Source organism: Camelina sativa, chromosome 18 (genome assembly GCF_030686135.1).
Source record: "Camelina sativa cultivar CO46 ecotype springtype chromosome 18, ASM3068613v1".
Classification (NCBI taxonomy): domain Eukaryota; kingdom Viridiplantae; phylum Streptophyta; class Magnoliopsida; order Brassicales; family Brassicaceae; genus Camelina; species Camelina sativa.
The window spans coordinates 2,692,621-2,717,842 of NC_141897.1; the positions used below are offsets into that span (position 1 = coordinate 2,692,621).

The 25,222-nt window shown below is 39.7% G+C and overlaps 3 protein-coding genes and 1 non-coding gene across 5 annotated transcripts; 2 read left to right on the forward strand and 2 right to left on the reverse strand.

The window, feature by feature from the left end:
• Positions 1-807: 807 nt before the first annotated feature.
• LOC104760383 (protein PHLOEM PROTEIN 2-LIKE A8-like) lies at positions 808-2,015 on the reverse strand. 2 transcript variants are annotated; one of them, XM_010483303.3, is made up of 2 exons: positions 1,460-2,015; positions 808-1,038 (listed from the first exon to the last, which is right to left on the reverse strand). In XM_010483303.3, exons 1-2 carry the CDS (start codon positions 1,939-1,941, stop codon positions 837-839), a joined length of 684 nt encoding a protein of 227 aa, XP_010481605.1. In that variant the 5' UTR covers positions 1,942-2,015; the 3' UTR covers positions 808-836. The 2 variants fall into 2 exon arrangements, with proteins under 2 accessions (XP_010481605.1, XP_010481606.1); XM_010483304.3 differs by having other exon boundaries at positions 808-1,348.
• A 13,543-nt stretch (positions 2,016-15,558) lies between these two features.
• Positions 15,559-16,389, forward strand: LOC147921409 (uncharacterized). Its single transcript, XM_087497667.1, has one exon. The coding sequence runs from the start codon at positions 15,559-15,561 to the stop codon at positions 16,387-16,389; it is 831 nt and encodes a 276-aa protein (XP_087353793.1).
• Positions 16,390-18,846: 2,457 nt separating this feature from the next.
• On the reverse strand, positions 18,847-18,953 carry LOC147921410 (small nucleolar RNA R71). The gene has a single exon (XR_015589905.1). It is a non-coding gene; the product is annotated as a small nucleolar RNA R71 (small nucleolar RNA).
• Positions 18,954-19,608: 655 nt separating this feature from the next.
• On the forward strand, positions 19,609-24,894 carry LOC147921411 (uncharacterized). The gene is made up of 2 exons (XM_087497668.1): positions 19,609-22,043; positions 24,447-24,894. The coding sequence occupies exons 1-2, from the start codon at positions 19,609-19,611 to the stop codon at positions 24,892-24,894; spliced, it is 2,883 nt and encodes a 960-aa protein (XP_087353794.1).
• Positions 24,895-25,222: the final 328 nt, after the last annotated feature.

The window sequence follows — 25,222 nt, forward strand, 5'->3', positions numbered from 1 at the left end:
CCTCTTTTTGCATGGAATTGCATCACTTGCCTCACGACTTTACTTATCAACTAATTATTGCATGCGTATGGACAGAGTTCGTTTCTATATACAATTTACTATAGTGTTTAATATATAAGCAAAATTGAAAAGCGGGAAATTTTGAAAGCTGGATAGAACTACACTTTAATAAAAGTATTGGAACCTACTTAGGGATCATCAAATAATTAACCTTTGTTCGGACTGGTAGTGTTATACATAATGAAAGACCACAACTTATTTATCTGAATGGAGCTAAGCTAACTATGCCATTTTTTTTTCTCTTTAAAAAATAATTATTATAGAAACTTTTTTACATCAAGATTTATTTATCTGAATGGAGCTAAGCTAACCATGATATCATTACACATGGAGAGAAAAAAATAAAAATAAAAATCAAGTAATGAAAATCAAAGAAATTTGCATTTAGCTCTATACCATATCAGAGTATTTTTTTTTTTTTTTGATAAAAGGCTTTCAATTAAAATGCATTAAAAAGTAATTTGTAGATCATATAGGTTTTGAAAGTTAAATAAGGAGAGATCATACATTGAAGCATATTCTAAAAGGAGAGAAAGATGGAACTAGTGGAAAGTTAATCCTCTAGCTATTTTTGGATCAATCATCTCCCACCACCGCAGCCACCACGACCATGGTTACCTCATCCTCCAACCGTAATCCTTGATCTTGGAGTTTTTGGGTAGTGTTGATAGTCCTTCCTCCTCAGGTAAGTTGAGAGGATTCATCACCCATCTCATATCACTTCCATATGAGAGAGTTTTGTGGAAGTGATAGAAAAATTTGCATTGTACATCAAATTAATCTAACTGAATTGGCAAAATACAAGATGTGGAAACTCTAGATATATACAAATATGTTACAAGAAATAATATCGGAAATATTTTCCAATACTTTGCTCCTCTTCTTCGGGGTTTAGTGTTTTCTTCCCTCAGTAATAAATCTTTGGATAAGACATTCTGAACATGTGTAATGATATCATCTACGAAAGCAGCGTCGTTACTGCATAGAAACAAAGTGGGAAACCCCAGTGTCCAGTGAGGCTCTTGCATTGTATAATTGGTGGAATGTAAACTGTGTAAGCCAAGTCAAACAATAATATTGCCTTGATCTTTTTTTTTTCTATAGACGTTGGCACGTTGCTATATACTTATTTGTATTTATTTCTTTCTTTCTAATTTTAATCATTCCCAGACGTTATTTTTAGTTCTAACAAAAAAAAAAAAAAAAACGTTAACAGGAGAAATTTGTTTGAACTGGATGACAAATTCACAAGGTTCCTCTACTGATCACTCAATTAATGCCAGTAAACCTGTAAAAATTACCATATACCTTAATAAAAAATATCAAACCCTAATATATATAGATATGATTATATATATGAATTAAGTCTATAAAGTAATAATTTAAGTTGGTTAATTACCGGCTAGTTTCCCACACCAAGCCAAACTTGCTTGTAACTCCCTGCAAAGCTGCATCCCACTTAAGAATCCGGTCATCTCGGTTACGACCCGTCTTCCTCCACAGATCCCATAGCTGAATACCGAAGTCTCCATCAAGTCCTTTCACCGTGCCTGGATCCAGCTTGTAAAAAATGGGAATAACCCATAGGTTATCTTGCTCCACGCATTCCATTATCTTCACAAGCTCTTTCAAGCACCAATTTGACTCCGTGTACCTGCTGGACAAGATCGCCAGCGCGACATTCGACTCCTCAATCCTTTCAAAAAGTTTATGAAGATTCTCGCCCGCTGGCTCGTTACTGTCTATATAAGCGTTGATACCGATGCGTTTCAAGGCACTTTCGAGATGGGAGATGAAAGTTTTACGTAGCTCTGCTCCCCGAAAATTGATGAACACTTGTGGTCCTTCTTTGACGTTGGGAGATGAGGAGGGTGCCGCCATCTCAATTGTTTTTCTTTTTGGTGTTATGTTATTATTGGTTGTTTGGAGAAGCACTTGTGGTGCACATTGATTTACATTATAACCATCATTGACGTCCTCTTTGTTATATATATTATAGCTGGCTGCGTTACTAGTCAAGATTACAACGTATGTATGTACTACTTAATTAAAGATAGATAATGTACTGGTTACTGTTTTATTGTGACAAACACTGTTTCTTTAAAGACTGCAGATTTTAAATACTATGTATTGTACTATATAATAAAACCAAATTTAGTTGATTTGGATCATACCAAAAAATTAGAAGAAAATTTACTTTGGATTTCAACTAGTCATACGAAAAGAATGCAACTTAAATAGTTTATTTTTGTATATAAAGTTTTTTTTTCCTTTTGAGCCCCTTAATCGTTTATGAATTTTAAATATTCTAACAATTGATATATAATGGTGTATATAATCCAGATTTCTGTTCGGTTAAAAATTTTCGTTTTTAACATTATTATATATAATGATATCCAAAATAGAACAGATTAATGTTTTTGGTTTTTGTTCATATTCCAGTTAGTCAAAAAAGAAGTATATATAAATTTTAGTTTTTTTTTCTTTGGTTTTTCTTTGGATATGGCTCGGGTTGCTTCACTTAAGATATTTTGTTTAGATGTTTTGTTTGAATTCAAGATTTCATTTTTTTGTTAGAGACTTTTTGAATATAAGATTCTTTCACCCAAAGCCATTAGCCAACGTTAGTTAGCTTTACCAACCAACCAAGAGACAGCCCCTGAGCATGACTCATGAGTCTTCAGACGTATATTAACTAAATGATACGGAGGGAAATGATAGATAACATTTTGATCATTAATTTCTATGAAATCATGTAGTTGATGGTTTATTAATTTACATATATATATATATATATATATATATATATATATATAATCCATTCAAAAATTGAAGCGACATATATCCTAAAGTAAGCGTTTATAGTTTTTTTTTTTTTGGACGTGTACCTTTTACAGATTCAGTTTCTTGTTTTTGTTAATGCTCGAGAATTTGTTTGTTTGACTCTGCACTTCGTTATAACTGGGAGACCCAACTACCAATTATTCTATTCTAAATGGTTATTGGATTGTCTCAATAATTTCGAGCGAACGGATGGAAATAGACTTATTCGAAAATAAATTCCAAAGAAAGTTAGAAAAGTCATCAAAAAATCTGTCTCATACCAATCAATATATATACACCATTATTGTTCAACAGTCGGAACCGGACATCTCTTTACGGTAAGCGCTAATTAATTATTTCGTTCCAACATTCATCAGATTCTATAATATTGTTTCCATTGTAAAATAATTTAATAATAGAAATGACTTATAGAAGACTGCAATATTTTTTGTGTGTTAAACTAAGAATACTATATATTAAAACAGTTCTAAGGAAAAAAGAAATTAAAAAAAAAAAGACAAACAGTAGATCACATGTGAACAAAGACTTGATCTCATTTCAAACCAGGTACGGAAATAGAGATTTTAGAATCCCAAACAATACAACAAAACAAAGTGAGATAACAAAAAAGGCCTTTTCCTCATAGCTCTCTTGGAACCTTTGTCAATCCCAGCAGAAGATTGAGGAAGTTTTGGTAACCACTAGTCCTTGAGACCGGGGTCATAATGTCGTTATTCCTCAACCCCTTGGCGTGGCTAGAAACTAGAAGCATAATTCCCAATAGCCTAGAGCTTAGATGATAATTGCTTTGAATCAGGGTTTAGAATTGACATTCGCGTATCCCAAACAAGGATGTCGATATAGATTGTAGACTTCGGTCCTTACAATCAAAATATCAAAGAAAACTTGCTAATGGGTTTTGCTAAAGTTCAAAAAAGTGTGACCTGACTTAACTTGCTGAAACCCTACTTTCTTGCTGGTTGACCAAGCTGGAGTGAGCGAGCAGCGGCGGCGGCGGTCCGGAGATGGAGAAGAGAGTTGTAGGTAATATTGCATCTCTGGGAGGCAAAGCTTCAGCAAGAGCCAACCATGGGTGCTGAAAAAGGTTGAAACGGAAATCCACAAGAATATACCATGTTTGGAAGGATGCCCTGTTGCTATGAAAAAGAGGTGTCGTGTGCCGTCGACGTTTCCATCAGAAGAGTTGCAGCTGCTGGTCCACATAGGAGTTTGCCTGCTAAACTCGTTGCCCAACAAGAGGCTTCCCATGGGTGAACAGACACCCAGCTCGGAGGTTATGCATAGTGTCTAACTGTATATCCGGTAACCCTGATGAAGCATGTAGAGAGAAGGGGATAGGGTTCACCGGTAAACTCTTTCACCCTTCATCACTGTCTGTTGAAGTTTTGTCGGGATCTGAGAAAATCAGGGGAAAGCGTAACCAAAATATAAATGGAAAATATTAAAAGAAGGAACTTAGGAGGTGCAATAAGAGAGAGCGTGAAAGAGAAAATCCTGACGCTGGCTGTTAAGAACAACACCGGCATCAGAGAAGGTTAATGGAGAAAGAGCCTTGATACTAGTGTCAGAGAGATAATGGGGTTTCTTTTTTTAGCTTGAAGCTTCTATTCATTTAGGATTGATTATGGCATTTATGAAGACGAATTTTAGGAGGGAACTTCCGTCATTGATACTATTTCTTAGATGAAGTGGCAGTGTTTGTGTAACAACATCACACTTTTGTGATTTGATCCTCATCTATATATAAACTATCCAGATCACTTACATAACAACATCTATATATACACCACTCTTTTTTTTCACTCACCAAAAATCCTCACAATTCCTTTATGGTGTAACATTCATACACTTTCGATTAGGATGGCTACCCTAATTGTCACACTAGTTCTCCTTTTTCTATGAGATCCCAAAGCACGATGGAACTCTCTTTTGTCAAGTGTGTCAAGTGTGTGAAGCTCATGTCTTTTCTTGATGATAAAGTGCATCTGCTCTCGCGACATTTTCGCTAGCATGTATGGAGTATCATTTTGTACGCATTCATCCATTTTCAAGAAGATCAAATTACAAACTGTACTAGTACTAGAATCTTTGAATATTGTGATTATAAGGAATGTGGATATCTCTCTCCTTTTTTTTCTTTCTATAATAAGGTTTTTGTATTTCCTTTAGACTATATTTTTACCTAACAAGCAGTTCTGTTAGAGCAAGTTCAATGGTGGAGTGTTAAAAAAAGATTTTAAGTATGCTTTTAATTATAATAATTAGAAATAATGAAGTTAAAATTTTTTTAAAAACTGTAAAATGGTATGCTCCAATGGTAGATTCTAATTTTGGTTTCTTAAATATTTTTTTTTTTTTTTTTGAAAATTGTAATATGTCAAGTACAATTTGGTTTGTTGACCACTCAAAAATGGTATGCTCCAAGACTCACAAACCAGGAAAATGACCAATGTAAGCAGAGAGATTTCTAAACAAACGATTACAACTTGCTCAACTTACTAGTAAAACCAGTTTCTCGTCTAGTCCCAATTTTTTTGATAGTTTAGGTCCTGCTAGGCTCTTGGCAGCCTCATTGGCATCTGAATGTAGATGAATCAACATGTGAGTTAGATATTTAAAAGCTACAAGAAGTTTAACCGAAAAGATTGGATATGCATGCGCTTATATATCAAGCAAGTGAGTTACCATCTGAATCTGAAATTTCCTCATCGGAATTGCTTCCATCTTCATTACGATTCCAAAACTCGGAGTACTGTCCCTCATTGGTCATTTTGTTCGAGCTTGCAAAAGAAAGGGTACAAAGTTCAATTAGACTTTGTATATACCTTGCGACGCATATTTAGATGCGGTTAAAGGCAAAACCTGGTGATGAAAATTCGAGAAGAATTGTGTCTTCGAGAGGCATTGGTCATGAGATCCTCCAAGGAATGAGCAACTTGATTTGGATGCTTACATGCATTACACGTTTTTTTGCATTGCTGCGCAGGAAACTTCTTGCAACAAGAAAGTTAGCAGCTTACCTTAATAGAGCGTTAAAGGATTTGATTGAATAAAAACAAAATAAAGCATAACTGAAGCAAAAACATCACACAATGTAATCCTAAGGATAATACAACTCATGGTACAATGCTATAATCAGGCCTCTTCTTGAGTTAAACCTAAAGATTTAGAAACAATAAGTCGATTCTAGAACTAACATAAGACTAAGTGGTAACCCAAAATGCTCAATATATCATCCATCTCTATGACAAGTGAAAGAGCTTAACAACAAAAACATAGCAGAAGAGAGAAACTTAAGTAACCGGTGTAAAGTGTTGATCTAGTTTAGAAAAAACCTGAATAGATTGGGCAATATGAGTGATAAATGCAGAGGGAAGTTTCAAGTCTTTAACAGTTCTTTTGGCAAAGGCAACGACTTCATTGTTCGGGTCTTAATCAATTTTAAACAAAGTAATCGAAGAAGAAGTAGAGGAAGAGATGAAAATCACATCCTGAACTTGCTAAAATCAAACACCTAATCGAAAGACCCAATTGACAAACACCTAATATTAATCAAACAAACTCACATCCTGAACCCTAATTTTACTAGTAAACTCCCAAATCAGTAAACCCTAATTTTCTAATTTCTACTCTCAATTCAGAAAATAGTAAAGATCTACACTTCAAATCAGAGATATGCGTACCATGGGGACAAGATTGGAGCGTCCTTGAACCAAACTCATTGATTTCTTTAACTTCCGATTGGTGTTTGCGGTTGAGGAATCAGACCGAAGTTGTCACCGGCGTCGCTTGGATGGTGATAACGGCGGATTAGAAACCGATTTCCGACACATCTCTTCTCTCAATTCGACGGATTGAGACTTCAGAAGAAAATCACAAAGAAGGAGGTAGAAAGAAACGAAAGAAAGAAGAAAAAATCTTTGTGAATTTTGTTTTTGTTTTTGTTAATTTCTCCCACCAATGACAGATCAACAAATATACGATCCTAAACAATTCTGAAAATGTTTAACTTAGAATCGATTTTAGCATTATTAATGTGTTTCGATTTTAGAATCGGTTAAAAATCAACGTTGAATTCGCTCTTACATGCAACCTGCAAAACTCCGTTCGGCCAAATAATACTTTAGACATCAATCATTCTAGTGTCAAGGCCATTTTTTTTTGTTTTATTGTTTTAAGAATATTTTTTATATATACAATTAAATAGAATATGTTATATATATATATATATATATATATATATATTGTTATGTTTAGATGGAAGCATGAACCGTATGTTTTAGGCATAATTTTTTGTAAGTATACAATTAAAGAGAATATGTTATAAATATGTTGATTGTATCATACCCATATCCTACCTTCCTCTGGTTCAATCTATACTTCCCCTAGGGCGGTTAAACAAACTTTTGTAATATATTAAAAACCCTCAGTTTATAAAATTTTTATAAAAATAAAAATAATTAATAATCACAACAGAACGAAAGAAAAAACAATAAATCATACACATTTAGTCCCACATTGAAAGGCCAAAGTTGTAAGGTTTCATCATTCTTCAGTCTATAAATGTACTTGTCGGGATCAATATTACAAATACTAGTATTATTAGTTAATGCAACTCTATTGCTCTACCAAAACTCCTCGGAAATTTCCAACCGCACACCTGAATTAGTTTACTATATTTTGGAGAAAATTTTAAACGCGGACACGCAATTTGATTCCCAGTATATAATATTCTTGCTTACCTTGGTTATTCTGTTATATAGTATTATAGTCCTACTAAACTTGTCCGTTCCAACCAAAACCACGTGGCAAACTAAAATATGGATATCGATGACAACGACGAAAGTGAAGAAACCAAGTACACTGTTTACATCTATTTCGTGTAGTAAATCAAAGGGAAATTAGCCAGAAATGCTTAAAACAAAAGTTGTTAAAAATACCAGTTTTAATTTTTCTTATGAAATTTATCATTTTTCATATAAATAAAAAGATAAATTTATTCTTATAATAAAGAAGGAGAAATAAGCTAGTGATTAATTGTTTAATATAAGATATTACAGTTTATACGATGGACAATATTAACTATAGACATAATTCTTTTTTTCATATATATTTTTAGTCCACAATTTGATGTTTTGTATTTTTAGTTCACAATTTAGTCTTTGTTGTTGTCCTTTGTTGTTGGTCTGTATTTTTAGTCCACAAATCGTGAGACCAAACCTTAACTATGGTCAACTCAAGAGATGAAGGATATAATAGTGGTGGACAAAAAATTTGGCTAACAGATGTGGTGCATTGGATTTACATACCTGTAGTGTAGACACATTTTTTGTTAGCGATGGACACAAAACTTGACCAAATGGATATGGTCCAACTCAAGAGAACGAAAGACATGATAGTGGTGGACAAAAACCTGGTAGGCTGGACCTAGTCCATCAGACAGCGGATCCTGCAATGTGGAAAAATTTGATAGCGGTGGACAAAAACGTGGTCGGCTGGATCTGGTCCACCGGATATGGGATCTGCAAACCTATAGTGTGGACAAGATTTATTGTTATCATGACCAAACAGATATACTCTACTCAAAAGAACGAAAGACATAATAGGGATAGACAAAAACCTGGGCGGCTAGATCTGGTCCACTAGATATGGGCAGCTGGATCTGGTCCACCAGATCTGGGCAGCTGGATCTGGTCCACCGCATCTGCAGACCTACGATTTTGCTTGCCTATTGTCAGATAGAAGAACTCTAGAACTAGACCTAGCGGTTTTGACTGCTATGGAGGAGGGAAGCGGACAAGACGAAGGTCTCGACTCAGGAACTCGTCTCAAGTGTTTCGCCTGCAACGACGGACGGAGGTGGAGCGGACGGAGGTGGAGCAGTCGGAGGATTCAAACGTAGTAGAATTGACTTCATGACTGCAGGAGAACTCAGAAAAATGGAAAATTCAGATGACAGTTTAATATTAAAGAAGAAGAAGATGAAAAGTCGGTAAAAAGAGAAAAAAATCGAGAGTTATGAGGAGAGAGACCTTTGTTCCTTTATGTCTCAGAAACAAATAAGATAATAATAATAATTTTGAATAACAAAAGATAAAGGGTATAATGGTCATTTGATAATAACTGTGTGGCAGGCGGGAAAAAAGTGAACAGAAAATGGCATTGGTGAATGGTGATAATGTTTGTCACTATATATGACAGATCTGATAATAATCACTAAATCAAATCTTTTTTTACCATTAAAAGACTAACGAAATAAATATTAGTCTTGGACAAACGGTTTGTTCGGGTTAATATGGTCGAGTTAATCAGTTTTCAGGAAATTTGGGTTATGAAAAATTTCATCGAATTGAACCGAAATCAATTTCGGTTCGGATTCGATCGATACTCAGTTTATCGGTTTAGATACCTGATTTGTATTATCTTCCAAGTATAGCTGAAAATATTCATATTTCGGGTAATTTAACCTGAAATCAACATGTCTAAAAGAGAAAAGAAAAAAAAAACAAGTAAGAATACCAAAAACCTTGTTGCCTCTCATCTAGGAACCATTACATATTAGTGGAGCTGGTTAGCTAGCATTGTATCAAGTTTAATGTAGCATTACATCAAGTACATTACATAAGTATAGACATGCTTCAATAGTTTGTAACTATCATAGAGTTTTAGAATTTACACAAAACATGAAAATCCAAAACAAAAAGTAATCAAAAGGCTTCAAAGTCAAATATGTCCAGTTCTTTGTTAAGGCTGCCAATCGGCATCCAAAAGTAGTCTAAATATCAGCTTCCTATGCACAATGAAAACCATAACAAAAGACTTTACAAATATAATAAAGAAACAAAATCACACATAAACTTAACAATGTAAATCAAATACATAATCAGAAACAAGAATAAACCTTAAAAATGCAAGACACAAGTAAACATACACAAAATTAAACACCTACGTACCATACTTTGCAGAATCATGGAGGAGCTGGCACTGAATTCCGAGAATCTACACAAGAAAATAGAGATAAATTACAAACAAGATTTTTAAAAATAATATTTACCAAGAGATTTCAAGAACTTAACCTCTTCCAACATTTACACCAAGTTTGCTACTTGTGTGCTTCTGAATTATATGAACACCTTAGCCATTGTTGTGTACATATCAAAACCTCCACCATGTAAGGAGTTAAGGAACTCTTATAAGAGTCTAACACTTGGCCACTTGTGCTAAAAGTTGACTCCGAAGCTACTATTGAGACTTGAATTGCTAGAACATCTCCAGCAAGTTCTGACAACATTGGAAAATTTGACCTATTGCACCTCCACCAACTGGGAACATCAAAAGGCAACCCCAAACTATTTTCAACACTTGCCTCAGTTTCTCTGTCAAATAGACTTGCAACTCATTGCAGCCATCTTCACTTCTCTTACAGCCAACCAACTGACTATTAAGTGACTCCATCAGCTCACAATCTTTATCGTCTGAAATGTTACACATGACAGTAGGCGCAGAATTTGTACGAGCTACATGGTCTACTGGTTGACTCGCCTGAGACTATGATCTTCAAAAAACCTCTTCATTGCACTTGAAACTAAAGCCTGAAGTTGCTTATTGTCTACTATGTTCTTACTGTAACACCCCCGAACCGTTCTAGGACTAAGAACGAATCAGACGCGTTACTTGTGATGCCCATAGACGATCCAACCAAGGTTATTAAAACGAATCTAATACCTTAGTCAGTCCATCTGCGGGTATCGTTCCTCTTGTACACGGCCTAAAGCTTGTCAACCCGTACCATGTCCGATAGTTGTGTTAGTCCGTACAAGACTAATATCGAGTAGAACACAAGGCTTTTAATAAAAATCACATTTTATTAATTTAAATCGTTGAAACCACTTACAAGGGATTGGGATCCAAGAGCCTAAGGCCAAATTCGAGTCAACAACAATAAATCTAGTTTTACAAATATTTCTTTACAAAGGCAACAAACTCTACACCGGTGTCCAACGTCCGTGCTTTCCCAAAGATTTCCCAACTATGGTTATCTGAAAAAAACAAAAGTAGAATCTTGAGTAATCTAAGATTACTCAGTGAGTCCGGGATCTAACCAAACAACAACCCCAAACCCAATCCCCCAATCAACAATCAAGCACACAACACAAAATCAAGTTTAAACAAGCAATCATACTCAATACAGAGTATTCACAGCGGAAGCTAACTAACACAAACCAAATGGCACCACAACGATCACACTACTCACTACCAATCCTAAAGGCCTTTACTACTAATAATGTGATTCTGATTTCCCACAAGGCAATGTCTTCTGACCCTTAGCCACAAAGGCTAGAAGGATCACATCCCTTCCCCAAAACTGTGTACAAGGGACCTATTCCCTTACGACAAAATATACTATTTCTTCAAGTAGTGCCCGGTGGTAGCGAACCGCTCCGAGCCGCTGGGACAATCACGACCTCGCCACACACTAGCCAGAGAAATGACTAATACCACACTACTTAATATGAGCCTGACATACAGTCAGTAATACTCGCAACAAGATCTACTAACACAAAACTCAGTCAAGCAACAACAAGACTAACTAACAACAATCAATCAATCAAACAAACAAACAAACAATCAACCAAACAAACAAACAATCAATGAAACAATTTAACAACTACACACACACACAACACCCAGTTATCATGCCAATAAATACCGATTATTGACCATGAACAACCAAGCAGCATAACGACTATACCAACGATAGCCTAACTTCATAAAATTGCAAAAGCAATTTCACAACACTAAATAGATCTCAAAACTATACAAAGTATAGTTCCTAAACCTCACATACACTTCACAAAATGAAAATAGATCAAGCAAAGATGCTAGATCTAAACCAACCAAAATAAATCTAACACGAAGACGTAGATCTAACTATCATCCACAAGTATAAACACGCAACCTCAATCTAAACCCATACATAAAATAATATCCTAGTCATGTGCTACTACACATGCTTTGGTACTCACCTTGGCCTTAACGTCGAGAAAACAACATTCTTCCCTTGCCCGCCTATTGATCTCGATCTGAATAGCTTTCTCCAAGGATGAATCTAAGCTTCGGACCGAACCAAAAACTTAGAAAAATATTCTAAAAAGAATAAGAGACTAAGGGCAGGACTTACTTAACGGAAAACCCGACCACGACTCTCAACTCGACCAACTTCTACCCGACTCGTCTCCGTAAGCTTTTCGAACTAACTAACGATCTAACTATTCTAAGGGTGGGATTTTGGTGGAAAGCTAATAACTAAGCTATAATTTCGTGGCTTATATATAGGGAGAGGAGTCTTAGCTCCCAAGCTAAGGCAAGCACAAGGTGGTGGATAAGCATTATCCAAAAGCTTATCATTATCCACTTTCATTCTTATCCAAACTAAGGCTTGCACCAATTTACGCTTAGCACACGCCAAGCTTATCCAAACGTGTGGCACCATATGGACGACACACTCCCAGCTGGTGACACACCTACTTGCACCACAAGCACCTCTACGACAAAGCAGCCGCGAAAGCAGTTTATAGATCAACTCATGTAATGTGGCTTGTCCTTAACCACTTACTAACCTTGTTGTCTCCGTATGCAAAACCGTTCAATCATCGCTCGCTTGTCTCGGCCATAACAGCTCCTTCTCGGTAAAACTAGTTTTCTCGCTACAATTGATCTTTCCGTCGACCAAATTTTTTAACCCTTGATAGCCAACTTCATAACCTTTAGTAAACACTCGATCATGTCCTTTGAGTGAGCACTTATCATCTTTCCGTAGCCTTAATGCCCATTGCCACTAATAGTCGGTCTTTCCCTTCTCGATAATTGCCGGTAGCCGATAAAAATCTTTAACTTGCTCATGGTTTGATATAAAATCAATTCAACCATTTTTCTTCGAGCAATATTGCAGATAAGGCTTGGTTCACTGATGGCTCCTTCGAATTTTTCTTTTCGAAAAAGCTTCCAAGTCTCGGCCGCACATCTACGTTCACGGCCCTCCGTCCATATACTAGGTCAAAGTCAGGAGTATTACACTTACCATAGATTTTATCCAATCAGAGGGAAGCAAACTCCATTTTGTTGCAAGGAACAAAGGCACTGACCACAATCACTAGAGAATTCATGTTATGAAATATGTCCCAATACTTTCTCGAAGTTTTGCCTCATGATATAAGCTTGCTTTCGGATCTCCTTATCAGGAATAGAGCACTTAGAGCTGAGATTCCTCTCAATCTCGACAATCTCATTGTAAAACTATGTAGAAGTTACCGACTTAGAAGCTGAGAATGTCAAAGTAGACTTATAGAATACTTTCAAAAAATTTACCAATCTTGAAGCTTCGTCTCAATCAGATGAAGTTGGTGGTCCAATCTTTTTTTCTTTTGTCTTCTTTTCTATTTCCTCAAAGTATTCACAGTATAACTTATCTTCAGTTTCCATTTTCTCAAAAGCAACCCTCAGCTTCATAGCAGTAGTCAGAATCAAATAAGTTGAGTTCCAGCGTGTGACAACATTTAATGGGAAGCTGCCTCTACATACCTTTCATGTTTCACACCTCATTGCAAATGATCTAAGCCTATTGAAGGATGACCTCATATACTTGACTGCATTCCTTATAACAACAATACTAGGATTTTCCTTCGTTAAACTGTCGCCGACAATCAGATTCAGTATGTATGCACAACAACGCATGTGTAGAAATTCACCATCTCTTACAAGTGCTTCTCCTCCTCTCAGCCTTAACGCATCTACGAAAATGTCGAATGCCTTGTCATTATTCTTTGTATTATCAACAATCACTCTAAAAACCTTTCCAATCCCCCATTCTTCTATGCAATCCATCAACTACTTTGCGATGGTATCGCCTTTGTGATCTGTAACAACCTTAAAACTAATGATCCTTTTCTGCATTTCCCATTGAACATTAATCCAGTGTGCTGTGATCACCATATAGTTGCAGGAGGTTGTAGGAGAAGTCCATATATATGTAGCCAGAGAAACCCTTTGTTTCTCCACAGCAAACAGATTCTTCAAAGCTGATTTCTCTTCCAAATAGAGTGCAACAATGTCTCTTGTACACGTCCTTCTCGAAATTGTCTTGTAAAAAGGTAAGCCATTGAAACAGAACGTTTCCAACCCTCAGATTCCACAAATGAAAATGGTAATTCATTAACAACAATCATTTCATTAACTGCTCTCCTAAACATCAACGGATCAAACTTGATAAACCTTCAAATTCCCATTACTATCACCACTTAACACCTTATGTTTTTCCTTATAAGTGGCCTATCATCGGACTAGTCCCACCTGTTTTTGAATCACAACTAATCTCTGTAGCACATTACTTACATAAGCTCTTAGCAGCAACATCATCCTTTTCTAGAAAATTCTGCCATATTGGTGCTCTTTTAGCATACTTATTTTGTGGTCTTGGTGGTTTAGCAGAAGCAGTGACATGTGCTTTATGAGTCTTACCAGTGTGAACATCTTAAGCGTACTCATGTTGAAGCGGCGACTCCATGTCATTGTTCTCTTCAGTCATCTACAAAACATACACAAAATTCAGATTAACACAAGTACACACATATATAAAACTCAGATTCTGAGGACCACAAAATAAGTACGAACAATAAACTGATTTGGAAGTTCAAACAAACACAACACAAGGACCATAAACAAAGAACAAACTCCATAACAACAATCGACAACTTGTGCTTTTGAAGTCTAAACCCTAACCCTAAAATTCAAAATCAAAGATTATCCAAACATAGGAAGGAAATAAAAAATGGTGGAGTGAAGTAGTGAATAAATAGAAGAAGAAGAGCTTACTTTCAAAAATTCAAAAACCGAACCTTAACCCTAATATTTTACAATCGACAAAAAGACAACACAAAGACCATAAACAAAGGACAAACCCCATAACAAGAATCAACAACCTCTGCTTTTGAAGGTTTAGACTTTGCAATCAAAGATTATCCAAACAGAGGAAGGAAATAAAGAGTGGTAGAGTAAAGTAGCGATTAAAGAGAAAGAAGAAGAACTTACTTTCAGAATATTGTAAGCTTCTTTGGTTTCGCAAGAGGAGACAAGCTTTTTCAGTTTCGTAAGAAAAGGCAGATCCAAAGAAGAAAATAAATGATTAGGGTAAATGACTTATTAATTATTTTATCCTTATATATGGCTGCAGAATCTTGGGTTAGACAAAAACTGATCGGTCCAATTATCGAACCGACATTCGAAATCTCTAATTAATTTGGCCGATTGGTTTGTCTCTTTCTAATCTCTTGGTGCCGATAACCAAAACATTTGGTTCTCTCTGGTCGGTTTAATCTGATTTCACCGTTTGCCCAAGACTAGAAATAATAATGATAATTATCAATAACTCCTATTCCATGTACTTGAAATGCGACAGCTGGTAAGATTTTATTTCTTCAGCTTATAAATGTTACGATTTATGTCTAAATTTTAGGACATGTATACAAGAATAATGTTTTGTGAGTATTAGAAAACGTAAAAAGCAAAGCAATTACGGAGCTTAATCTGAAAATAAAATAAAATAAAATAACAGAGCATGTTTCATATAAATATAGTAGTATACTCCTATTTGAGAAAATGGGAGAGTCTAGGGTTCCACCGCTGAATGACCATGACGTGACTATGATGGATAGTGGTGAGAAAGGCATGCCACTGGGGGATCCGCCGGATGCTCCGATAGGGACATGGGCACAGAGGGTTGTGGGGAGTGGTGCAGGTGGTATGCCGGTGCCGGAAAGTTTGCTGGATGATGATTTTGTCACACAGAGAGTGAGGTTGGAGTTCCCCAATGGTGAGGACGGTGAGCCGGTTGTAACTATTGGATCAGAAGTTTTGGAAGTGATGTATGGCATGTGGAAGCAGTGTATGATTGTAAAGGTTCTGGGAAGGCAGATCCCTTTGCCTGTGTTGAATAGAAAGTTGAGGGATCTATGGAAACCACAGAAGGCTATGTATGTTATGGATCTCCCTAGACAATTCTTTATGGTTCGTTTTGAAGTAGAGGAGGAGTTTGTAGCAGCGTTGACCGGGGGGCCATGGAAAGCTTTTGGGAGTTATCTTATGGTGAAAGCATGGTCACCAGAGTTTGATCCATTGAGAGATGATATCGTTACAACCCCGGTGTGGATTCGTTTGTCGAACATCCCGGTGAGTTTTTATCACAAGTCAATCCTGATGAATGTCGCTAAAGGGTTGGGGAGACCGATAAAAGTTGACTTAACCACGTTGAGTTTTGAGCGGGCCAGGTTCGCTAGAATTTGTGTGCAGGTGAATTTAAAACGACCACTTAAGGGTACCATTCTGATCAATGGCGAGCGGTATTATGTTGCGTATGAAGGTCTTACGAATATCTGTTCGGCATGTGGTTTGTACGGACATTTGGTCCAATCTTGCCCACGGGGACTGTAGGAAAACGCGGGGACATCTCTGGTGATGGCGAAGACGGTTTCCCCCGCTGTTGTTGATTCTGGGGGAAGTAAGGAGGGTGCAGATGGTTTTACAGCGGTCAGACGACCGAGACGGTGACCAGAGAGGTTGGAGAATAGGGTTGTGGCTGTGGCGGGTGAATCGGTCCCAACTAAGGAAAAGAATCTTCAGGAAATTCCAGTTACTAAAAATAAGGAGAATATTGTGATGGCTAACAGATTTGAAAGGTTTGATGATGATATGATCTCAGAGGAGATAAGGGAAGTTGTGATTCGGAGGAGAGAAATAAAGAAAATGTCGATTTAGGTAATAACTCGAGTATGAGTCGGAGTTTTCCCCAAGCTAAGGCAGGTAGTTTTATGGGCTTTACAGGGAAAGGTAGTGGAGGCCCACGAAACGGTCCTTTGGAGAAACGGGTTGGTAATAAATCAGTTGAGCGTAATGGGCCACGTAGAAAATTGACTAAGGTGAATAGTGATATGTTACGGTTTTGACTCACTTTGACCCTGTTTATTTGATAGTTTTGTAGTTGTTTGAGTCCTTTTCAGGTTATAATAAGAGGCTAGGAAGCTAAAAGCAAGGATTGGAATAGCAGGAGCAATCGGAGCAGAAAGGAGTTGAATTGGAGCAGAAAAGCTGATTTTAGACCCAGGAGCACATGCTCCCGATTTCCGAGCACATGCTCCCAACTCTACGGATTCATGACGACACGTGGCAAGCATCTAGGTGCTGATTCCCTGCCTAATTCCCCTTATTTTGGGCGATCCTTCGTGAGAGAAAGAGAGAGGATATCGATTTTTAATAGGAAGATTTGAATTTGGATTCTTTCCTTATTTTTCTCCACTTGTATGCTATTTAACCTAGGGTTTTTAGGGGACAGAATATACTTTTCTTTTTGTTTTTTTTGAGCGACGTTTTTGAGAGAGGGAGAAGAGCGGCTACCTTGTGAAGCATTCTCTGAACCCTTTTTATTTTTATGCTATTAAATTTCTCATCTATGTTGGCTATTCAATTCTCTATGTCTGAGTAGTTTTCTTTGCTAGATTAGGGGGTTTCATGGGGGTTTCATGGGTTAGCAACAGAACACAAATAGGGCTTTATATAATCGATTGTCTTCACTATTGTTAGTCTTAATGCTTAGGTTGATTTGATCACCCAATCTATGATTTTAGGTTTATCTATTCATCAAAAGTGTAATAGGTTGCTAGAAAAGACATTAGTGGGTAAATTATCCTAGACCTGCGAAAGTTGATGTGTAGGTGATTTGTGAACTTATCATTCATGTTCTTTAATGCTTGTCTGTGATTTTGGGCTCAAACGACAGTTTAGGGTTTATGGACCGCCGAGCATGTGCTCCGGATGTCTGAGCACGTGCTCCGCGTTTCCGCACAGAATCGATCAGATAGAGTTATTGATGCCACGACAGTGGATCAGTTTATATTTATGTTTGAGTTCTAGACTGGTACTTAATCTATGCCCTGAATAGTTGTTTGGTTGCTATCTCTGAAATTCCCAAGAATTACCCCTGATCTAGTGTTTTGTTTATTGCCTTTTTATACCGTTTTAATCGCTTAATTGTTACCAAAAACCAACTTTGAATTGTCTTAGCTTGAAATTGAACCAATAGAACCATAGAGTAAAATTTGGTCTTCGTGGGATTCGACCCCTAAGTACTACTTCTTTGCTGTGCACTTGCAGTAGGAAAATAGTGTTTAAAACTCTGTGTTATCAAGTTTTTGGCGCCGTTGCCGGGGACCAAAATTTTACCTTTGGTTTTCGGCGAAATTACTAGACTAAGACCTTACTGATTTGTCTTTCTGCTTCTTCTTTGCGTGTGTTTCAGGGTGCATGTCAAGAAGATCTACAAGAAGAAACAACACCGAAGAACTAGTTGCTTTGTCAGTCGCAGAGCTCTCTTTGGCAGAAAGAACAAACCGCAAGAACAGAAAGTTTCAATCCGTCAACATGGGTGACAACAGAAACAATGAGGATATGGCTGCCGAGTTGCAGCAACTTCGACAACAATTGGGGCAGTTGCTCCGTGCTCAACACGAAAGAGCCGCGCCGCCGCAACCGTCCATTGGGGACAAGGATAACCCGCATGTGTCCTACACCAACCGAGCGGCGATCGTTCCTCCTACCAATCCGAATCAAGATTTTGAGATCAAGCCACAGATGATCTCTCTAGTGAAGCAGCACCTATTTCACGGTCTCCCAGCTGAGATTCCGATGGACCACATCGAGAATTTTGAGGAGATATGCAGCACCACTGGTTCAAATGGGATACCGCCAGGCTTCCTGAAGTGCAAGCTCTTCCCTTTCTCTCTTGCGGATAGAGCTTCACGTTGGCTGAAGTCATTGCCACCTGGGTCTCTGACATCATGGGAACAGTGTAGGTCTGCGTTTCTGGACCATTTCTACACCAAGGCTAAGACCGCTGCCCTCAGGAACAAGATTTCATCGTTCCAACAGCACACTGGAGAAGCCTTCTGCGAGGCTTGGGAGAGGTACAAAGAGTACCGTAGAGAGTGTCCACACCATGGATTCAGTGATGAACAGATCCTGGGCATTTTCTATGATGGAGTTAACTGGGACTACAGAAACGTTCTCAACTCGGCCAGCAATGGGGACTTTATGACAAAGTCTAAGGAAGGAGCATATCAGTTGATTGAGAACCTAGCTGCAAGCTCCAGCAACAAGGCCCCTGAGTATGGCAGGTCCGTGAAGGTCAACAGTGTCGATACGCAAAAGATTGATGAGTTGACGGCCAAGGTGAACCTTCTCCTGAAGGGGAGCCAGAAAACTGTCCATTTTGTCGATGAGACCGGAGACATGCCTCTAGCTCAGGAGATTTGTGATGGAGAGGATGAAACAATGGAGGTTAATTATGTGAGTGGGCAAGGTTTTGTGCAGAACAGGGGTTTCAACTCGAACTACAGAAGCCATCCGAATTTGTCCTACAGAAGCACCAACGTGGAGAATCCTCAGGATCAGGTGCATCCGCAGCAAGGAGCTCAGAATCAGATGAGTTATCAGAAAACCTTCTCAAACAACTTCCAAGGCAAACAGTTTGTGCCCACTCAAAACCGTTTCCAAGGGGGGAACCAGCAGGCATATACAAGCGCTCAGCAAGCACTGCCTTTCACCAACCAGCAGTTGGGACCTTCATCTGCTAGCAGCTCTCAGTATGAGCTGAAAAACATGATGCAACAACTCTTGGTGAATCAACAAAAAGCTTCAGTGGAAATCAACGCCAAGGTCGATACCATGTACAATGACCTTAATGGGAAGTATGAGGCAGTAATGTCACATGTGAAGAAGCTTGATGTTCAGGTTGCACAGACTGCTGAAGCCGTGAAAAGAACTCCTGGGACTCTGCCCGGAAAGGGGGAAGCAAACCCGCGGAACGAATATGTCAATGCGATTGAGCTAAGGGGAGGAAAGAAGTTACCCCCTAGAGAAGCACCATCCGCTAGGATTGACAAGGGCAAGGGTATTGCTGAAGAATACCTTCCTCAACATGCTGCTGAGACTCCACCGTCGAGTCAAAAAGAAGCCGAAGCATCCGGCGAGCATGTGCTCCCATCTAGCGAGCACGTGCTCCCGACTCCCGATCAGACTGTTCCTACTGAGGTACCTCCTGCACGCGTGTACACCCCTAGGGTTCCTTACCCTTTTCCTCCTAAGAAATCTCGCAAGGATTTGGAGGATGCAAAGTGCAAGGAGATGTTGAGAGAATTGACGGTAAAACTACCCCTAGCTGAAGCTGTTCAGATGATACCTGCTTTAAAGAGATATGTGAAAGGGTTGGTTTCTGGGAGAGTGTCAGAGGAAAAGAAAGTGATGATGGTTTCAAGAGAGTGCAGTGCTGTGCTGCAAAACAAAGTGCTAAAGAAGAGAGATGATCCAGGGCGATTTGTCTTATCCGTGAGAATCGGTAAAACGATTTTTGCAAACTCCCTCTGTGATCTAGGTTCCAGTGTGAACCTTATGCCATATTCAGTGGCTAAAAGGCTGGGATACACGAAGTTCAAGTCTACACGGATTTCGTTAGTATTCGCAGATAGATCCACCAAGCGCCCCATAGGAGTGTTGGAGGATTTACATGTCCAGATAGGGGACACGCTTATACCAGCAGACTTTGTGGTTCTGGAACTTGAAGAAGAACCACGTGACCCCCTGATCTTAGGTAGATCATTCTTATGCACAGCTGGAGCGATTATAGATGTGCAAGGGGGAGCGATCGATCTCCAGCTGGGGGATATGATCGCAAGGTTTGAGATGAATAAGCTGCTCAAGAAACCTATGATAGATGGTCAGACTTTTGTGGTTGATGATGGTTCAGAGGTTGCACATGAGGTTACCGATGAAGTACTCACTCTCGACCCGTTGGAGGTTGCCTTGACAAAGGCAGAGGGTAAGTATGGATTCTTGAATGAGGAAGCTGATGGTTTTACACGCATTTTGGATGCAGGTACACGGTTCCAGCAACTGGTAGCTTACGCCAGCCTAGACAATGAGAACCAATCAGGGGAGGAATCCGCCGAGGGAGCGCCTGCTCCGGATTCCGGAGCACATGCTCCGGTGAAGTCAGCGGACGGTCCTTGGAGCGAGTTAAGAGCTCCAAAGGTAGAGCTAAAAACACTTCCAGCCGGGCTAAGGTACGCGTTCCTAGGTCCTAACTCTACATACCCCGTGATAGTGAATTCTGAACTAAACAATGTAGAGACCGCTTTGCTCCTTTGTGAACTTAGGAAGTATAGAAATGCTCTAGGGTATTCACTAGATGACATCCCAGGAATCTCACCAGAACTTTGCATGCATAGGATACATCTAGAAGATGAATCAATGACTTCGGTAGAACATCAGAGGAGGTTGAACCCGAATCTAAAGGACGTTGTTAAGAAAGAGATAATGAAACTTCTAGATGCGGGTGTAATTTATGCTATTTCTGATAGTTCCTGGATTAGTCCAGTTCCTGTAGTCCCTAAGAAAGGTGGAATTACAGTGGTTAAGAATGATAAGGATGAGTTGATTCCTACTAGGACAGTTACGGGACATCGCATGTGCATAGACTATAGAAAACTTAATGCTGCGACCCGTAAGGATCATTTTCCTTTGCCTTTTATTGATCAAATGCTTGAGAGATTGGCTAACCATCCTTATTACTGCTTCTTAGATGGCTATTCAGGTTTCTTTCAGATCCCAATCCATCCCGACGATCAAGAGAAGACCACATTCACATGTCCTTACGGCACCTTTGCTTACCGCAGAATGCCGTTTGGCTTGTGCAATGCGCCAGCGACCTTCCAACGATGCATGATGTCCATTTTCGCTGACCTGATTGAGGATATAATGGAAGTTTTCATGGACGATTTCTCCGTCTATGGGAGCTCTTTTTCCGTTTGCTTGTCTAATTTGTGCAGGGTGTTGCAGCGGTGTGAAGACAAACATCTGGTGCTGAATTGGGAGAAATGCCACTTCATGGTCAGAGATGGGAGAGTGCTGGGACACAAGATTTCTGAAAAGGGGATTGAAGTTGAGAAAGCCAAGGTTGAGGTGATGATGAGTTTACAACCGCCTAATTCGTTAAAAGAGATCCGCAGTTTCCTTGGCCACGCCGGTTTCTACAGACGGTTCATTAAGGATTTCTCCAAGATAGCAAGACCACTTACCCAGCTGTTGTGTAAGGAAGTGAAGTTTGATTTCGATTCTGCTTGCTTGGAGGCCTTTCACACGATCAAAGGAGCTTTGGTTAGCGCTCCGATTGTACAACCGCCAGATTGGGACCTTCCCTTTGAGGTCATGACTGATGCGAGTGATTATGCCGTGGGAGCAGTTCTGGGACAGAGAAAAGACAAGAAGCTGCACGTGATATACTATGCCAGCCGCACCTTGGATGAGGCTCAGTGCAAGTACGCTACAACCGAGAAAGAACTTTTAGCAGTCGTGTTTGCTTTTGAGAAGTTCCGATCATACCTTGTTGGTTCCAAAGTGGTTGTTCACACTGATCATGCAGCATTGAGGTATCTACTGACCAAGAAGGATGCAAAACCAAGGCTACTCCGTTGGATTTTGTTGCTTCAAGAGTTTAACTTGGAAATTAAAGACAAGAAGGGTATTGAGAACGGAGTTGCAGATCACTTGTCAAGAATGAGGAATGAAGAAGAGCTACCCTTGGATGATAGCCTTCCTGAAGAACATGTTTACTCGATTGGCATCTTTGATCCCGCCGAGCACATGCTCCACTTGGGAGCACACGCTCCGAAAACCCCATGCAAGGCAATCGATACCAACAAACATCCGAGTTTTCCTTGGTTTGGAGAGTATGCGAACTACCTAGCAGCAGAGAAAGAACCCACTGAGTTTGTGGGGAACAAGAAGAAGAAGTTCCTAAAAGACATAAGGCGGTATTTTTGGGATGAGCCTTACCTCTATAGGCATTGCTCGGATAGTGTTTTCAGGAGGTGTGTGACTGAGGAGGAGGTTCCTGGAGTCTTGTTTCATTGCCATAGCTCACCCTATGCTGGACACTTTGCTACTTTCAAAATCGTGTCCAAAGCTCTTCAAGCAGGTTATTGGTGGCCTACCATGTTCAGAGATGCGCAGCGGTTCGTGTCTACTTGCGACACATGTCAGAGACAAGGGAACATCAGCAGGAGGAATGAGATGCCTCAGAATTTCATCTTGGAGGTTGAGGTATTTGATGTTTGGGGAATTGACTTCATGGGACCTTTCCCGAACTCATTCGACAATGAGTACATATTGGTGGCTGTAGATTACGTGTCCAAGTGGGTAGAAGCTTTGGCCAGCCCCAATAATGATGCAAAGACCGTGCTCAAGATGTTCAAGTCAGTTATTTTCCCACGATTTGGTGTCCCACGGGTAGTCATTAGCGATGGTGGATCGCATTTCATTAACAAGGTCTTTGAGAATCTTCTCAAGAAGAATGGAGTGAGGCACAAGGTCGCCACCCCCTACCACCCACAAACAAGCGGCCAAGTTGAGATCTCTAACCGGGAGATCAAGAGCATTTTGCAAAAAACAGTGAACACAACAAGGAAGGATTGGTCTCTGAAGCTAGATGAGGCTCTATGGGTTTATAGAACCGCCTACAAAACACCCCTGGGGACTACATCGTTTCACTTGGTGTATGGTAAGGCGTGTCACCTTCCTGTTGAGCTAGAGTACAAGGCTGCTTGGGCAGTGAAAATGCTGAACTTTGACACTAAGAGCGCCCATGAAAGGAGGAAGATGCAACTGTATGAGCTAGAGGAGATTAGGCACCTCGCCTATGAAAACTCAAAACTCTACAAGGAGCGTACCAAAGCCTACCATGACAAGCGGATCCTCACTAGGACCTTTGCTCCTAATGATCAAGTCTTGTTGTTCAACTCTAGGCTGAAACTGTTTCCCGGAAAGCTAAGATCACGATGGTCCGGACCCTTCACCATCAAGGAGATTAGACCATATGGGGCTGTTGTGTTGCTGGACACAAAAGGAGGAGAATTTGTGGTGAATGGACAGAGGCTGAAACCATATCTTGCCACCTCTGAGCACGCAAGGGGTGAAACCTTCGCCCTAGGCGACCCTTCCATTGCCTAAGGAGCTTTCGAGTCAAGCTAATGACTTAAAACAAGCGCTGGGTGGGAGGCAACCCACCAGGCAACACAAAAAAAAACAAAAAATGCGGAGCACATGCTCGCAGGACGCGAGCAACCCGGTGAACATGCTCGGCGAACTCAGAAAAAAAAAAGGAAGATGCGGAGCACATGCTCGCAGGACGCGAGCAACCAGATGCACATGCTCGGCAAACTGAAAACAAAAGAAGAAACAGAGAAGAGCGATTGGGCCAGGTAAGTTAATGAATTTCAGGCCCAGGCCCACCAGGCCCAGGTAACCCACCAAATCACAAACCCTTCTCTCTTTTCTTCTTTCTTCTTTCTTCTCTCCTTCTCCTCGTCGTCGTCGAAGCTCTCTTTCTCTCCCATTGCTAACTCTTTCAAAACTAGACCGATTTCAGTGATTTTTGAGACTAGGTTGCTTCATTATCCACCACAATCCTCAATCTCTAGTCCATTTAAGCACACACTCGAGGTACAGATGGCCCCTAGATGCTCTACCTCAGGAAGAAAGAGCACAACAAAGCGACCGACCGACGATTCACAATCATTCCCGTGGCCACGGTGTGAGGGAGAACCGTTCAACTTGAACGATGACTTGTTACCCGCTGAGTCTGACACGGTTTGGGACCAGAGGGACGCCAACCAATACAACAAACTGCTGTCCGTAAAGATCGAGCCCACCCGCACTCTTTGTGATGACACGCTCAAGATGCTCGGCCTGCATGACCAAGTCTACCAGATATTGTGCCAAGCGCGTGTTGGGATCTTTACCACTTGGGAGGGCGACTTATACCCTGACTTGGTCCGCCAGTGCCTCGCTGCCACCACACCACCACCGCCGCAGACCCAAGCCCACCGGTGAGACCACCACGTCGAAGGCGCCACCTTGCCCGTTCGGAGAGCGAGAGCCCAGACAATTCCGACGCCTGATCACGGTTACACACACCATCATTGTCCTATCCACCTTATTTTCTTTTCATTTTTGTTGTTATCTTTATTTTTCTTCTTGTCTAGGTCTCTCTTTGGCTTATTTTCACACCGGAGACGGTGTGAAGTAAGTCCGGGGGAGGGTCACCTATGACCTTTGTTTTCTTTATTTTTCTTTTTATTGAGTCAGTTTGTCATGTGAGTCGAACCAAAACTTGTGGGAATTAGGACCGAAATCTGTGATGTTTTTAACCATTTGTGAG